The following is an 18,180-nucleotide window of genomic DNA, read 5'->3' on the forward strand; positions in this document are numbered from 1 at the left end:
GATGAGATTTTATATGGAACATCTGCAGTCAGGGGGAGAACTAGAGTCCATCCCTGGAAGCTGTATAAGGTGAGTGTGAGAAGTAGATTTTTTTGCATGGAGAGTGGTGGGTGATTGGAGTGCATTTGTCTGAGAGTGTGGTGAATGCAGAGACATGAATGCATTTAAGTTGAGGTACAATAAGCTGTGCTTGTGAGAGTGGGATCTCCCATACTGGCGCCTGTAGTGCTGGACACTACAGGCGCCAGTAATGTCCAGCACTTGTGTGCAAAACTTTAGTTGGTGCCCCTATCCCCCCCCTCCTCCAATAAAAAAAATCACTTTAAAAAAAACGTTTTTTTTTTTAAATATTTCCTCTTCTTTGGCACCTGTGTGCATTGCACGCATTGCATATATGGCCGACACGCCCCTGCCCATATGAGTCTCTTGACTATGTGGAGGTCTGTTGATAATTATAATAATACTTAGGTCACTCATTGATGGTGTATGCTCTTGGTTAATATCAGTAGTAGTTCCATTAACTTTTTTTTTAAAATCTAGCTTACATAATTTATTGATAAACTGTCCCCCACAGTTTTGCTAAGTAGTATTCCTAGAAACTGTAACACAACTCATAATTGTCTGTATGTGCTGAGAAATTCTTGCAGGTTTTCATGAAACAGTAGGCTTCCAAAGAAAATATTAAGAAACTCTGCTCTGTAAGATACCCTTAAACTGAGTGACCAGTTCTTCACATCAGTAATTTGCACAATGCAACTATAACATCTGTCCTATGGGTCAAACTCCTTGTAATCATTGCCATAATCCATTGTGATGTCCATCACCACTCCCAGATCTCTTTCTCTACTAAAATTTCTCTCCTAATTGTATATTCTGGCAATCCCACATTGGTTACCAGATGTTAACTGATATGCTTTTGTAAAAAAATACTTATGCTTTTGTAACATTGAATTGAGAACTGAACTTGCTTGCTTACTCACACAATCTGTTCAAACTTTCCTTTAAGAAACTCTGCTCTGCAAGTTACCCTTAAACTGGGTGACCCGTTCTTCACATCAGTAATTTACACAATGCAACTATAGCCTCTGGCTGGGCGAGTGGTTAGCGTATCCGCTCTCCAGCCAAAAGGCTGCAGGTTCGAATCCCGCTGTGGGTATGGATGTTTGTGAGTGTCTGTGGAAATACTAGTGGTGGTGGTCGGCGGTAGATGGTGTTGGTGTAGTTGCAGTCAGTTGGTGGATTGAGTAGTGGAAACAGAGTTGTAGAGCAGGTGCCCTCCCTTGATGAGTCCTTGGACTCCCTGGAGGTGTCAAATAATAATAATGTTCAGATACAAGTGTATCATTAACATACAATTATTTAAATTAAAGGGATATTAAATCCCACATTGTTTTAAAACCGAATAAGAAACTCAAAGATCGGAATCAAAGAGTTTCATGCCGATTATAGTAAGTATAAAAGTATCGGCGACTACCAGTGTAAGCTAAAGCACGTAGTACAAACTGGGGCAACTCATAGCAAAGGAGGAGAAAGTTCTGATCGCTATTCTTAGTATTTTCCATAATGTAAAACCCATCTCCTAGGAGATGTATGATGTTATTCATTATGGCAGGAGATCACTACTACCCAGACCGATTTCGATCTTTATTGAGATCTCATCAGTGAGTAGCTAGACCAAAGTATAATACTAAGGGTATAGCGAAAAGAACTTATACTCTGCTATACAAGTTATCAAAAAGGTGCACCCATAAATTATTTAAAATAAAGAACCAGTAGGCTTCATTTTGGCAATGTAAACATTATTTAAATTAAGGGGATATTAAATCCCATTGTTTTAAAACCGAATAAGAAACTCAAAGATCGGAATCTAAGAGTTTCATGCTGATTATAGTAAGCATAAAAGTATCAGCGACTACTAGCGTAAGCTGAAGCACGTAGTTCAAGTATGTAGTACAAACGGGGCAACTCGTAAAATTTAAATAATGTTTACATCGCCAAAATGAAGCCTATTGGCTCTTTATTTTAAATAATTAATGTACAAATTTGATAGTCTCAAAACAGACCCCAGCAACACTGACTTTCCTCTTTCAGTAAACTATTCCTTGCATACAAAATTTTGCTGATTCCTGTCTGGCAGCCAATCACCTATCCAACTTGCTAATCTATTTTCTTAGTTTTTTTCCAATATAAGTGACCAGCTAGTGTGACAGTCTATCAAATGCTTTGCAAATCTAAATATATAATAAAAATATATAATATATACATCTCCCTTGTCAAAGGCATTTGTCACCTTGTTGAAACACATAAGTGGATTGCTAAAACATGATCTTTCTTTAACAAACATATCTTATAAAAAAAGTGTTTGCTACTCTTGTTACCCTCAAATTTCTGAGTCCTATCCCACCAATAATTATTATTATTATTAAACAAGACCTCATGGAGTCAAAGACTCATCTAGGAGGTCCTTTTATCTCACACACATCTCATCATACCGGGTCTTAAACACATTCAAACTCCTTGCAGACACCACACTCTCAGGCAAGGCATTCCAATCATTCACAACTCTGCACGAAAAAAACCTGCCTCTCACTCCCCTACTCACACCCTCTTTATACAGTTTCCAGGTATGACCTCTGGTTCTCCCCTGATCTCCCACTATTCTCTGTAGAACTTCTCCACCATTGATCCTATAACAACCCCTTACCAACTTGTAGGTCTCTATCATATCTCCCCTCTTCCTTCTCTCCACCAGACTCTGCAAATTACATCTTCTCAATCTTTCCTCATACTCAACATTCCAGAGGTCAGAAACTACCTTAGTCAGTCGCCTTTGGACCCTTTCCAACATCTCTTCATCCTTCTGAAAACCTGGTGACCAAATCTGGGCACAATAGTCCATGTGTGGCCTAATCAAAGCGTTATACAATGGAACAAGAATCTCCCTACTTCTACACGTCAGTGTCCTCCACATCATTCCCAGAAGTCTTTGTGTTTGTCTTCACAATTTTTGGCGATATGTCCCCTAAATTTTAGATCCTTATCCACTATTACCCCCAGATCTCTTATTTCCTCTACCTCCAACAATATATTCTCACCAAGCATAAATTCTCCATCCCATCTTTGTTTTCCAAATTTTAAAACCTTACATTTTGCAACATTGAACTCACATCCCCATTTGCTTGCCCAATCACTCAATTTATTCAAGTCTTCTTGCAAGGCCACAACATCTTCATTACTCTTTATGGTTCGTCCCAACTTTGCATCATCTGCAAACAACTGAATATCTCCATCCAAATCTTCGCCAATATCATTAATATACAAGTTAAATAGTAATGGCCCTAAAAGAGACCCCTGAGGCACTCCACTAGTGACTTTCCTTTTCAAATTTAAACTTTCCTGTTTAAATTCAAATTTTACTTCTATTATTAAATTACTATTATAAAAAATACAGAAGAAGGGGTTTGATTTCAAACATATCATTCCTTTAATACTGATAATGTAAATAAATTTTTTTTTCACTTGGTTATACTATAAGTTAAAGATGCCAAGAAATTATATTATTGGTTTCATCCTTTATCCAAGTGTAAGAAAACAAAGTTGGTTTGCGAAGTAATCTCACAACTGGGCTACTTGTATATAGATGCTAATGACTCCACATCGATTGCCTTAGTGTCCTCTATATACAAGTAGCCCAGTCGTGAGGTTACTTCCCACACCAACTTGTTTTCTTACACGAAACCAGGAATATAATTTCTTGGCATCTGTAACTTATAGTCTAACCAAGTGAATAAAAACTTTCATTTACAAAGCAAACAAAGTTTGCATGTGAAGTCTCTTCACGACTGGGCTATGTTTGTTTGCTTACACATGGATAAGCTTAGTCAGTCGCCTTTGCACCCTTTCCAACATCTCTTCATCCTTCTGAAAAGCAGGTGACCAAATCTGGGCACAATAGTCCATGTTTGGCCTAATCAAAGCCTTATACAATGGAACAAGAATCTCCCTACTTCTACACGTCAGTGTCCTCCTCATCATTCCCAGAAGTCTTTGTGTTGTCTTCACAATTTTGGCAATGTGTCCCCTAAATTTTAGATCCTTATCCACTATCACTCCCAGATCTCTTATTTCCTCTACTTCCAACAATATATTCTCACCTAGCATAAATTCTGCATCCCATCTTTGTTTTCCAAATTTTAAAACCTTACATTTTGCAACATTGAAAGAATTAGAAGTATAAGAATTAGAACTCCAATACACAGATTGGCATATAATGCATATCCTTAATCTTATCGTCCCTTTACGAAGTGGAACAATTTCATTCTTTTAACACTCCTTTGGGACTTGCCCTGTTGCAACACACCCTTGTTAAACAGGTATGCCATTAACCTCTTGGCACATTTTCAGAAGACACATGATGATATGTCATAAAATACTGCAGCCTCATTAATATCATTTACTTGATTCATCGGATATCTTTGGATATCTGTACTTCGGATATCTTGTTTTGTTCTTTAGATCTTGTAATCATTACTTTTGTTCAAAAATTTCATTATTTTCATCTATTGAGGTAACAGACAGAGACTCCGTAGCTCAGTCAGTATAGACGAAGCCCTTTGGTCAGAAAGACCTGGGTTCGATTCCCGTCAGTGACTTGAGGAACCTTTATCTGGTCTCTTTCAACTAAAGGTGAGTTAGCCAGTCTCATATAGAGGTAGGGGTTTTTTTGTCCCCCAGAACAGGCAAACCAGCCCAGCAAACACACATGAATTACAGTCATGAATACGTCCCAGCCATATGCCGGTCCCAAGCCTGGATAAAATCAGGCAGTTGAGGAAAACAATGGTGAACTACCCTATAAAAATCTCAGTCAGGAAATGACTGAAAGGGAAAATCATACCAGAGATAACAGACATAGAAGGGTAAAGCACATTTCAGCAGGATAGAAAGTATAAATAAACAGTTTGGGAGGTTAGTTTATGATAAATGACACTTCACCACACTCATTTATCCTTCCTATCCTGTTGCAATGTGCTTTACCCTTCAATTTCTGTTACTGTCAGGCAGGCCCGGCTGGTGGCATGTGCTATATACTCAGGTGCCGCAGAAGAAAAGGCTCCTAAAAAATGTCAAAAAATATGAGATAAGATTTAAGTTTTAAGAGGTATACAGAATTAATAACGGAAAAAACTCGCATACAAAGATTATTTAATAGTATAATTTTCGCCTTTGTGTCACAGGCATCTTCAGTACATTAAGCTTAAATTAAACAATAACTGACAATTCCAAAAAGCACCACCTAAGTAGCTGGTGTAAGATAACTAAAAAGGTCAATAACGTTCCTAAAAATAAAAATAAATTTAAAAAAATGAAAAAAATAATATATAATAATAATAAATAAAATAAAATAAAAAAATGAATACAATAAAAAGTTAGTACTTTACAAATCAGCTAATCTTTCCTATCTCCCATAAACGGGATAAACATAAGCCGTCAGATCTGTTTAAGTTAGGAGAATGAAGTAAAGTTTCACATGTTTCTTTATAAAGGCATTCCATGAGAAACTGACTTTTGCGAAGAACTCTCGTCTTTCTCCAATGAACTCTGTGTCTAGTGAAGATGGCATGTTCTGCAAGTCCAGACTTTTCAGGTTTAAAGTATTCAATATAAGATTGGCGTTCTTCTAGCCGAATAGAGGCAGATCTTCCTGTTTGTCCGAAATAAGATAATCCACAAGAGCATGTAATCTGGTAGACACCTGGATGATTAAGATGTGGAAGCTTGTCCTTAGGAGAAGTGAGAAAGGTGGAGATTTTTCTAAACGGTCGAAAGGCAACAAAAATATTCAGTGGTTTTAAAACTTTTGCTATACGTTCACTGATGCCTTGTACATAAGGGATAGGAATGTGCGTTATTTCTTCTGTGTTTGAAGAGGAAGACATATTAAAACTACTTAAAGTTCTTTTAATGAAGAAATTCTTATAACCATTAGATAGAAAGGAAGAAGTTATATATTGTAGTTCTTTCTGTAAAAGATCGTCTGAAGAACAAAAGGAGTGGGCCCGATGAACCAGTGTTTTAATAGTTCCTGCCTTTTTGACTGGGATGGTGATGAGATTCCACATGGATATAATGGCCTGTATGAGTTTTCATTTCTATAAACTGAGAAATGTAGGTTACCATCTGGTTGGCGAAGAATTAGAAGATCTAAAAAGGCTAACTGCTTATTTGATTCTACTTCTAGGGTAAACTTGATCCTAGGATGAAATGCGTTTAACTTAGTGAGAAATTGTTGAAGTTCATCCGAAGAGCCATTCCATACAGCAAAAATGTCATCAACATATCTGAACCAATGAGTAGGTCTGGGAGAAATGTTGTCAAAGATACGTTGTTCAAAATGTTCCATAAAGAAATTGGAGATAGCAGGAGAAAGAGGATTACACATTGCTGTTCCTTCAATTTGTTGATACAACTTATTTTTAAAGGAAAAATAACCAGAATTTATTACAAAATCAAATACATTTACAATGTCTGAAGGAAATTCCTGTTGTAGTAATTCAATACTTTCCGAAAGAGGCACATTTGTAAATAAAGAAACAACATCTAAACTGATCATGATATCGGAAATGTCCAAATGAAGATCTGAAATTTTATTTTTGAAATCCAAAGTATTTTTTATATAAGTATCAGTTCTTCTAGTTGAAGAGGAGAGTAAATTTGATAAAGATTTTGAGATTTTGTAAGTGGGACAACCTATACAATCTACGACTGGTCTTAACGGAATGCCTAGTTGATGAACTTTTGGAAGACCATGCAATCTAGGTGGACGACTGAAGAAGGTTTTAAGTTTTTTCTTTTGATCTTCATTCCATGTAGATACGTTATCTATAAGGGAATTAAGTCTCTTCAATTGACTCCGGGTAGGATCCGATGTAAGAGGCCTATAAGTTGAATAGTCGCGAAGTAAAAGAGACATTTTTCTCTCATATTCCTTCCTATCTTGAATCACTACAGCCTTTTCCTTATCAGCTTTCATAATAATTAAATTATTGTTATTCTTCAGTGATTTCAATGCTTTAAACTCAGAGTAAGAAAGATACAAGTGGGGTCCCACAGGGCTCAGTACTAGGACCTGTATTGTTTAACCTTTATATCAATGACATAGCCAGTGAATTGCAGGGGGATATTCAGTTGTTTGTGGATGATGCGAAGCTGGGAAGGATTATTAGTAATAGTGCAGATGTGGTAGCCCTGCAAGAGGATTTAAATAAGCTAGATAGATGGGCAAATGAATGGGGGTGTCAGTTTAATGCAGCAAAATGTAAGGTCTTGAGGTTTGGGAAACATCGATGGGATGCTGCATACTCTATGGGAGGAGTTATACTGGAGGAAGTAGGGAAGACAAGAGATCTGGGGTTGATGATTGATAGAAACCTGAAGTTTAGGGGACATGTTGCAAAGGTGGTGAAGGTAACACAGGGGATTGCTGCTATTATGAGAAGGACACTGACCTGCAGAGATAAGAGGGTTATCATTCCGTTCTATAAGTCTCTGATCAGACCACACTTGGACTATTGTTCTCAGATTTGGTCCCCAGGATTTGAAGGGGATAAATTAACTGTGGAAAGGATACAAAGACGGATGACAAAGATGGTTTCAGGACTGTACAAGGATAGTTATGAGGATCGGCTGAGAGAATGTGGATTGCAGAGTTTGGTGGATAGAAGGAGAGGTGTTATGATTGAGACTTTTAAACTGTTGAGAGGTAATTACAGGGTTGACACTGGGGAGTTCTTTCGCTTGGTTGAACAGCAGGAAGGAGTGATGACAAGAGGCCATCCCTGGAAGTTAAGAAAGGAAACTGTGAGCAAGAGGGTAAGGAGTGGTTTCTTTGTGTGGAGGGTGGTTGAGCCGTGGAATGCATTGCCTGATGGAGTGGTGGGAGCGAGAACGGTCAGTGAGTTTAAAGAGTGGTATGATAGACTGTGTTTCTCAGGGGGACCTCCCCTCGATGAGTCTTGACAGACTTTATGTCTTAGGAAGGACCTCCCTCGATGAGTCTTTTGACTCCTTGGAGGCCTGAATAATAATAATAATAATTAGGACGAGGAGGCTTGGCATGAAAATTTATCTTTCCTAACTTTTTATTGCATTCATTTTTTATTTATTTTTTATTTTATTTTATTTATAATTATTATTATTTTTTATTTATTTATTTTTTATTTTTAGGAAAGTTATTGATCTTTTTAGTTACCTTACACCAGCTACTTAGGTGGTGCTTTTTGGAATTGTCAGTTATTGTTTAATTTGAGCTTAATGTACTGAAGATGTCTGTGACACACAGGCGAAAATTATACTATTAAATAATCTTTGTACGTGAGTTTTTTCCGTTATTAATTTTGTATCGATATGAGATAAGAGTTTAAATGAACAATGAATGGTACATATAATTATGAATGTACATTGTCTTCCGTTCGGGTCCCTTCAGATCTTCCCAGAAACGAACAAATAAATTCTGAAATTGTATCCTGGACCCGATTTCACTGTGATTTTTGATTTAAAATTTACGAAAATATACCTAAAATAGTTCTTTATTTTTTGATGTATCATAAATCAACTTATGATTAATTGTCGAGTTCTGTGTAAGGGCCGTATCCTAATTTTAATCGGATCGGATGCATGTGGTCAGACCCTAAAAGTCGGCTTACTACTGATAACTCATTCTTCTCGACAATCGAGCCTGTTATATTAGCAGGCTGTTAGGGAGGCATCACTGACACAAAATAATCAGCGAATCGGATTTATAACAACAACCTTGAAGAACCTTTTGCAAATTCACTGATTGCATTGAGAATACTGTTGACTTTGCCTGTTTCAGTTGCTAAGGGAGAGAGAACATTTTCTAAATTACAATTAATAAAGAACTACCTGCAATCAAGCGTGAGTCAAGAAAAACTAAATGGTTTGTCACTAATTTCAATAGAAAATAATATTGTTCAGTCTATCAGCATTGATGTACTGCGACAGGATTTTGCTAAAATGAAAGCCAGACGAGTCCCTTTTAGCAAAATTAATGTAAAGAATATTTGAATAAATCTCTCAACTTTATATTATTTTGAAAATTTGTATAACTTGAAAAAATTTGTATAAGCAGGACTAATCTGTAGGTAACATTATACTATAAAGAAGTTTTCATTTGTTTTTCATTTCCTGTTCATTTTATTCGCACTTTATTAAAAAAAAAAAATTTTTTTGGAAAGGTGCGAACATTAATCGCACACACAAGAAAAATATTATGCACCGGTCCTGCTGTCAGGACATTTTCTGTCGACCATGTTTCACTGACACCAGTAATGTATGGATGGACTTTCTATTGGTGCTATAAACTATTCCCTTTATTCCTAATACCTCCTATTCCAATTCACTATATTTTTTGTATAAAAAAAATGTGAATTGGCAGTATGTCATCAGTCCTATACCTGTTAGTACTCTTTCCAGACTCCACTCAGCTCTATACTACACACTCTCCCGAGCCACTATCACCACAGCAGGTCATCTATGCTATTGTCTGTTGTGGCAACTCTAAATTTCCCTTTGCAGTATGCTCACTTTCCCAGAAAAAAACATTTTCAAATGCCTGCACTCCCATGTTGAAACACAACCAGTCTCTTGCATTCAGCTTTCTTCTGTCATCAAATGCATATCAAGCATCTAAATCTCTCTCTTCCTCCTTTCCCCACATTCTCACTATAGTGTCATTATCACTGTGCTTCTAAACTCTGCATTATTATACCTGGACAACATAATCTTTGCTCTCACCGTTTTCTGTCGGTGTTTTTCGGGCACCATGAAGTATTATACCAAATGTCATCATCGTTTCATCCATATTCTGACCTTACTTTGTTGCAGTCTCTCTCTCTCTCAATTTCTTAGTGTTTGACCCCCCCCCCCCAAGGCAAGCATTCTACTATATACATCCCAAATCACTGAATCTCCATTCATTCCTCGTTCTCTGACATTCTTCATTCCCTCCTACTTTCCAGTCTTATTTCCACTTTCCTTGGTTTACTCTCTCTGTCTCCCATCATTTCTCCTCAGTCCTACTCAGTCTCCCTTTTTCTTTCATATTCTAGAATTCCTCTTCCTTGCTTCTGCATTCTTGTGACTTTCATTTCTATCCTTTTTTCTCCTTGCATCTGGTAATTGATAATTTAGAAATTAAAATGTGTTTATTCAGTGATTGTATTATTTTTGAAGTGTATATGTGTATTTTTGTAGTTTTCCACAATGCCAGTCATTATTTTTGTTTTTCAGAATTTAATTGTAAGATTATATTTGGAAATACAATGTCTTCAGGATGTCATTCAAATCAGAAAATAGTCATTGTAGGATCAGGAATGGCAGCCACTGCAGCAGCATATCAACTTCAAAAGTGTGGCTTTAGGAATGTAACAATATTAGAGGCAGAGAATAGAACTGGAGGAAGAACGTATACTAAACCTTGGGGTATATTTTCAATCATCATATGATTACTGTTTTTTTATTAACTGTAGAATTTAATTTTAGATATTTTATAATGTCGGGCGCACGCACACACACACACACACACACAGAGAGAGAGACAAGGTTAAAAAAATTCAGAAAGCATGGTGAACAGGGCATTTTGGATAACTGACATTCCATGTTATTATACTTTACAGGAATGGAATTTCTCTGCAAGATACATTAGCAAGTGAGTGATTTGCAATAGCACATCTCTTATGTGCTGATGCCAGAGTTTTGAATTTCATTACAAAATAGTATTGTATTGTTTATACTCATCACCATCAAATTCCTGACATGTACCCTCAAGGGGTGTACAGAATATGATAGTACTACATGAAAAATTTACATCATTACTAACTTCCTATCTACAATTTTCCTCCAAATCAGTCTGTTACTTGACAAGACTCCAACATAACATTATCAGATCTTATTTTTCTATCGTCTAAGGCACTTTGTACCATATCAATCCACCTATATCTTGGTTTTCCTACCAACCTAGCAGAGAACACTTGTTTTGCTAATCTTTCCTCGCCCATTCTGTTTAAGCGACCATACCACCTGAGATTAGCTCTTCTAATACATTCCTGGATGCCGACAATGTCAAGTTCTTTCCTAATATCCTCGTTTTTAATATGATATTGCCATTGATGCCATCTGTTCATGCCTCTAATCTTTCTCAGGACTCTCATATCTGTGGTCTCTAGTGTTTGGTCAAGTGTTTTACTTCTGACCCAGCTCTCAGATCCATAAGTTAAAACTGGTTTGAACACTGTCTTGTATACAGTTAATTTAGTGTTCCGACTAATTTCTCTCTTATTCCTTATGAATTTATTCAGTTGACTTCCTACCAGACCAGCTTTGTTGATTCTGTTGTCTATTTCCATATTTAACTTACCATCTTCACTAAAAATCATGCCTAAGTAGCTGAAATGTTTTAATTGTTCCACAGATTTCCCATTCACAACACAATTGACATTTTCAACAATTCTACCTATTTTTATTGTCTTTGTCTTTTTAATGCTGACCTTCATACCATATCTATTACAACAGTTATTCAATTTAGTCAGGGACTCTTGCAAACTTGTAGCGGATTTATTTAGAAGTATAACATCGTCTGCATAAGGCAAAGAGCTGACATTACCATCTCCAATTCTGATATCATGTTTAATACCACTTTCCTTTATAATGTGATCCGTATAGATAATGAATAACAGAGGGGATAATGTACATCCTTGCCTCACACCAGATTTAACATTAAACCATCTTCCTGTACTTCCTTCAATTCTAACTGCCGACTTACAACTCAAACACAGACTAAGTATTGCTTGATATATAATGCCCCATTGATACCATATAACTGTAGCGTTTTGATAGCTTCTCTCTTAACACCTTGTCATATGCCTTTTCCAAATCGACAAAACTTAAATACAGATCTTTGTTATATTCCCATGCTTTCTCAACTATTTGTTGTAAAGTGAAGATCTGATCCTGACAGCTTCTATTTGGCCTGAATCCAGCTTGTTCTTCGCTAAGCTTTTCTTCCACAATTCTTCTCAACCATTTCTCAAGTATGCTTGCATAGATCTTGCCAGGAACACTCAGTAGGGAAATACCTCTGTAATTCTCACATTCAGTTTTATTTCCCTTTTTATATATGGGTACTATTAGAGCTCTACTCCAATTATCGGGAATTCGTCCCTCTGTCCAGGCTTTCTGAACTATGCAGTGCAGCCACTGCGAGACTCTTATACCACCATATTTCAGCATTTCTGGTCGAATATCATCTACTCCTGTACCATTCCTCATTTCAAGCCTTTGATGGCTTTTTCTATTTCAAATATGGATATGTATTCCTGATTGTATGCCTGTTGAGTGTTTTTTACCATTGTGCTATCACAGCTTGTTTCATTTAGCAATTTTTCGAAGTAATTGCTCCATGCTTCAAGGATATCTTTTTTTTTCTCCTGTTTTCATGTAACCTTTATCATCTCTAACTCCTTTTATAGCACTCTTTCCTCCATTTCTAAGCTTCTTCAACAACCTCCAGAATATTTTACCACCTTCTTGATATTTATTTTCTATGTTCTTGCCAAAGTCCTCCCATGACTTTTGTTTAGCTATTTTTACAGTGTTTAGCTTTCTTAGATTTGTCTCTGTGTTCTCTAAGCGCACAAGCTGACTTATTTGCCAGGAACTTTTGATATGCTTTCTTCTTTTCCTTCACTGCCTCTTTAACTTCCTGTGTCCACCATGGAGTTCTGATTTTTCTATCCTTGCAGACAACCTCACCACATGCCTCTCTGGCTGAATCAATCATTGTTTTCTTCAAGGCTTGCCACTGAATCTCCAAGCTTTGGTTCCTGTTCTCAAACTCTTTCATTTTTTCTTCAATAATCTTTGTATATTTTAGTCTACAGTTCGCATCTGAGAGCTGCTCAACTTTTATTCGCTTTAAAACTTTCTTATATGTTATTCTTTTCAATATGAAATTCAATTTTATCTTGCTCAAGACTAAATAGTGATCACTTACAATTTCAAATCCTCTGTACACTCTGGTGTCCTGCACCAGGGAGAAAACATCACTATCAACAATAACATAGTCAATGAGACTTTTCTTATTCCTTGCCTCTTCTCTCCATCTGAATTTGTGCACATTTTTATGTTGGAAAATGGTGTTAGTAATAACCAGTCCATGTCTTGAGCAGAAATCCAACAGGTATTTGCCATTATTATTGGCTTTGCTCTTTTCTCCAAATTTTCCCAAACTATTTTTGTATGTCTGGCAATCATTTCCTACTCTGCTATTTAGATCCCCAACAAGGACCAACTTTTCCTTTTTCATTGTGTCAGTTGCTTTTTCTAAAGCTTCAAAAAATTCCTCCAGTTCTACCTTAGTAGAACCTTCTGTGGGACCATAGGCATGGATAAGTCTGATTGTCCAATTCCCCATTCTGATATTTGCCCACATCACTCTACTTGAGACTGCCTTGTTAATAATTGGTGGATTTTTATATAGATAATATTCATTGATATTATATCTTAATATTTATCCTATCATAGAGATTATCTCTGTTTCTAACAATTATTTTTTTTATTCCGAGTGCACCTATATGTTATTATATGCACAAGGGTTCACTCCAATTGGTGCAATGATTTTAACTCTTTCTTTCAGAATCCAGTTAATCACTGACTCAAGTCCAAATACAAAATAAACACATTTAATAAAACTAAAACAATATATATACACTTCAAACAATATTACATAACTATAACTACAAATTAATTGGATCCAAGGCCTTTTTAAAATAAACTTACACTTAAGTCTAAACACTTTGTTTTCAAAATGACAAAATGTTCATAGCCAGTTTCTCTCTCTGTCAAGGCCCTTTTCAGAAGATATATGACTCTATTGTTCATTTTACAGGATCCTTTTTCATCACTCATGTAGCACACATAAAAATCTTCCTGACTTAATTCTGCCTCTTTTTAGTAGAAATAATAGTCAAATCAGGCGTCCTTAATACTGATGAAACTTCTTAATCAAAATTTTCTCAAACATTCCTTTAGAACGTAAATAGCAAATTCTTCTTTTATTCACTATACTTAATGACAGTCTTAACTTTTCCACTTTAAAAAAACTTAGTTCTACGATTTCCTTTTGGAATCTACTATAAATCTTCCATTTAGCATTTCCTCCAATAATCCTTTTAAATCGATCTATAGCAATATTTCCCTTTTATTTATCCACATTAAAACTTAATAGTTCTACGATTCCTTTTTCGGAATATACTATTAATTTTTTTCCGACTGTCACAATAAAACTTAAGTTCCTCTGAACCTAAAAAATCCGCCGGCCTGTATTCTAAATTCCTTCCGAACGCTATCTTGTTTACAGCCGTTACCCAGATACCGAACGCTCTTGTCAGCTGTCAATCACTCCATAAAAACTTTTCCACGAGTATGCGCACTCAAGTCAGAAACTAAGTACTGTAAAATGGCTGACATGTTGTCTCCGTTAGCGATAAGAGAATGTCCTCATAAAACACAACTTTTGATAATTTTAAATTACAATAAAATTTGTTTAAAGTAACACAATTATTCAACTCCGGTAAGTACATTAAATTTTTAACTGCTCTACATATCACTTTTAACAATACAATTTCCATAACGGGCACATCGCACGTGCCGACAATGCGTGTTATGAAAACAAAACTAATAAACATACTAACAAACAATTCGTAAAAATATTCAGAATTTTAATTATGATTATTTTTACAGCCTGCCACTCAAGAAGATTAGCCTCGTATTTTGTGTTGAATAGTGTGGCTACTCCTTTTCCTTGATTGTCATTTCCTGAATATAACATTTTGTATTTATTGTTCAGAAAGATCTCGCCAGTTTTTGCCTTTTTTGTTTCAGTCACCCCTATTATGTCAATCTGGTACTTATCTAATTCCTCAGCTAGCTCCATTTCTTTGCCATTCAGGCTTCTTATGTTGATAGTACCGATCTTTAACTCTGGTGATGTTGAGTTGTGGTGTGTTTTCAGATTTGTTCCAGTAGCTGACTCTTTGCTGATTAACCGGGCGACGCCCCAGACGGCATGAAATTTTTTCATGTTGTCTGGGGCGTTGTCATGTTGTCTATATTGGTTTAAGCCAATAAGAATACAATTTGTTCGGCTAAATCCCAAATTGCCAGCCCATCCTCGTTTGTTCAGTATCCAGGTAGATACTCAACAGGGTGCACCACGAGAAGGTGAGGATTGGACATTTGGTCAGAAGCCCTGGTCAGTTCTTCGCATTCCTTTTAAAGGCTATGTGGAGGTCTCCTCTCAGTTATACAGCTTTGACCCTTAAGCACCCCTATGGGTTTAAATATTATGGGTTATTCTACTAGTTTTTCCTAAAACTTGGGATTATCTTCCATCTATTTGTAGTGCGAATTTTTGTTTGGGATAGCATCGGTTTCATTCATATCATCTCTCCATACAGTGACATAATTTAATTGGACAACAATGAAATATTCTGGAAAAAAAAAAAAAAGGTACAACATGACAAAATTTCATGCCGGCTGGGGCGTCGCCCGGTTAAACAAGGCCCCCGTTGTTTTCGCCAGGGAACCAGGGCGAACAGCGAAAAGTCAGCTACTGGAACAAATCTGAAAACAAACCCCAACTCAACATCACCAGAGTTAAAGATCGGTAATATCAACGTAAGAAGCCTGAATGGCAAAGAAATGGAGCTAGCTGAGGAATTAGATAAGTACCAGATCGATATAATAGGGGTGACTGAAACAAAAAAGACCAAAACTGGTGAGATCTTTCTGAGCAATAAATACAAAATGTTATATTCAGGCAATGACAATCAAGGAAAAGAAGGAGTAGCCATAGTATTCAACACAAAATACGAGGCTAATCTTCTTGAATGGCAGTCAGTCTCAAGTAGAGTAATGTGGGCAAATATGAGAATGGGGAACTGGACAATGAGATTTATTTGTGCCTATGGTCCCACAGAAGGTTCTACTAAGGTAGAAGTGGAGGAATTTTTTGAGGCTTTAGAAAAAGCAACTGACACAATGAAAAAGGAAAAGTTGGTCCTTGTTGGGGATCTAAATAGCAGAGTAGGAAATGATTGTGAGACATACAAAAATATATTGGGAAAATTTGGAGAAAAGAGCAAAGCTAATAATAATGGCAAATATCTGTTGGATTTCTGCTCAGGACATGGACTGGTTATTACTAACACCATGTTCCAACATAAAAATGTGCACAAATTCACATGGAGAGAAGAGGCTAGGAATCAGAAAAGTCTCATTGACTATGTTATTGTTGATAGTGATGTTTTCTCCCTGGTGCAGGACACCAGAGTGTACAGAGGATTTGAAATTGGAAGTGATCACTATTTAGTCTTGAGCAGGATAAAATTGAATTTCATATTGAAAAGAATAACATATAAGAAAGTTTTAAAGCGAATAAAAGTTGAGCAGCTCTCAGATGTGAACTGTAGACTAAAATACAGAAATATTATTGAAAAGAAAATGAAAGAGTTTGAGAACAGGAATCAAACCTTGGAGATTCAGTGGCAAACTCTGAAGGAACCATTGATTGATTCTGCCAGAGAGGCATGTGGTGAGGTTGTGTGCAAGGATAAAAAAATCAGAACTCCCTGGTGGACACAGGAAGTTAAAGAGGCAGTGAAGGAAAAGAAGAAAGCATATCAAAAGTTCCTGGCAAATAAGTCAGCTTTTACTCTTACAGAATACAGAGACAAATGTAAGAAAGCTAAACAGTGTGTAAAACTAGCTAAACAAAAGTCATGGGAGGACTTTGGCAAGAATATAGAAAATAAATATCAAGAAGGTGGCAAAATATTCTGGAGGTTGTTGAAGAAGCTTAGGAATGGAGGAAAGAGTGCTGTAAAAGGAATTAGAGATGATAAAGGTGAAATGAAAACAGGAGAAAAAGATATCCTTGAAGTATGGAGTAATTAGTTTGAAAAACTGCTAAATGAAACAAGCAGTGATGACAGCACAGTGATAAAAAAACACTGACCAGGCATGCAGTCAGGAATACATATCCATACTTAAAGTATAAAAAGCCATCAAAGGCTTGAAATGTGGAAAGGCAGCAGGAGTAGATGATATTCGACCAGAAATGCTGAAGTATGGTGGTATAAGAGTCTTACAGTGGCTACACTGCATAGTTCAGAAAGCCTGGGCAGAGGGATGAATTCCCGATGATTGGAGTAGAGCTCTCATAGTACCCATATATAAAAAGGGAAATAAAACTGAATGTGAGAATTACAGAGGTATTTCCCTACTGAGTGTTCCTGGCAAGCTCTATGCAAGTATACTTGAGAAACGGTTGAGAAGAATTGTGGAAGAAAAGCTTGGTGAAGAACAAGCTGGATTCAGGCCAAATAGAGGCTGTCAGGATCAGATCTTCACTTTACGACAAATAGTCGAGAAAGCATGGGAATATAACAAAGATCTGTATTTAAGTTTTGTCGATTTGGAAAAGGCATATGACAAGGTGCCAAGAGAGAAGCTATTTAATACGCTGCAGTTATATGGTGTCAATGGGGCATTATATCAAGCAATACTTAGTCTTTATTTGAGTTGTGAGTCAGCAGTTAGAATTGAAGGAAGTACAGGAAGATGGTTTAATGTTAAATCTGGTGTGAGACAAGGATGTACATTATCCCCTCTGTTATTCATTATCTATATGGATCACATTATGAAGGAATGTGGTATTAAACCTGATATCAAAATTGGAGATGTTAATGTCAGCTCTTTGCTTTATGCAGATGATGTTATACTTCTAAATAAATCCGCTACAAGTCTGCAAGATTCTCTGACTAAATTGAATAGCTGTTGTAATAGATATGGTATGAAGGTCAGCAATAAAAAGACAAAGACAATGAAAATAGGCAGAATCATTGAAAATGTCAACTGTGTTGTGAATGGAGAACCTGTGGAACAAGTAAAACATTTCAGCTACTTAGGCACAATTTTTACTGAAGATGGTAAACTAAATATAGAAATAGACAACAGAATCAGCAAAGCTGGTATCGTGGGAAGTAAATTGAATAAATTCATATGGAATAAGAAAGAAATTAGTCGGAACACTAAATTAGC

At 36.4% G+C, this 18,180-nt stretch overlaps 1 protein-coding gene across 1 annotated transcript in view; it reads left to right on the forward strand.

The window, feature by feature from the left end:
• LOC150095192 (peroxisomal N(1)-acetyl-spermine/spermidine oxidase-like) overlaps positions 1-18,180 on the forward strand; it is a 230,595-nt gene that overhangs the window by 62,655 nt on the left and 149,760 nt on the right. The window contains exon 2 of the mRNA XM_090410552.1: positions 10,312-10,503. Coding sequence (XP_090266678.1) covers positions 10,344-10,503 — 160 coding nt within the window. The 5' untranslated portion in view covers positions 10,312-10,343. The remainder of the gene's footprint in view (positions 1-10,311; positions 10,504-18,180) is intronic.

The sequence above is a fragment of the Typopeltis vanoorti genome, chromosome 20 (genome assembly GCF_054136105.1).
Source record: "Typopeltis vanoorti isolate ZY-2024b chromosome 20, IOZ_Tvanoo_1.0, whole genome shotgun sequence".
NCBI classification, from domain to species: Eukaryota; Metazoa; Arthropoda; class Arachnida; order Uropygi; family Thelyphonidae; genus Typopeltis; species Typopeltis vanoorti.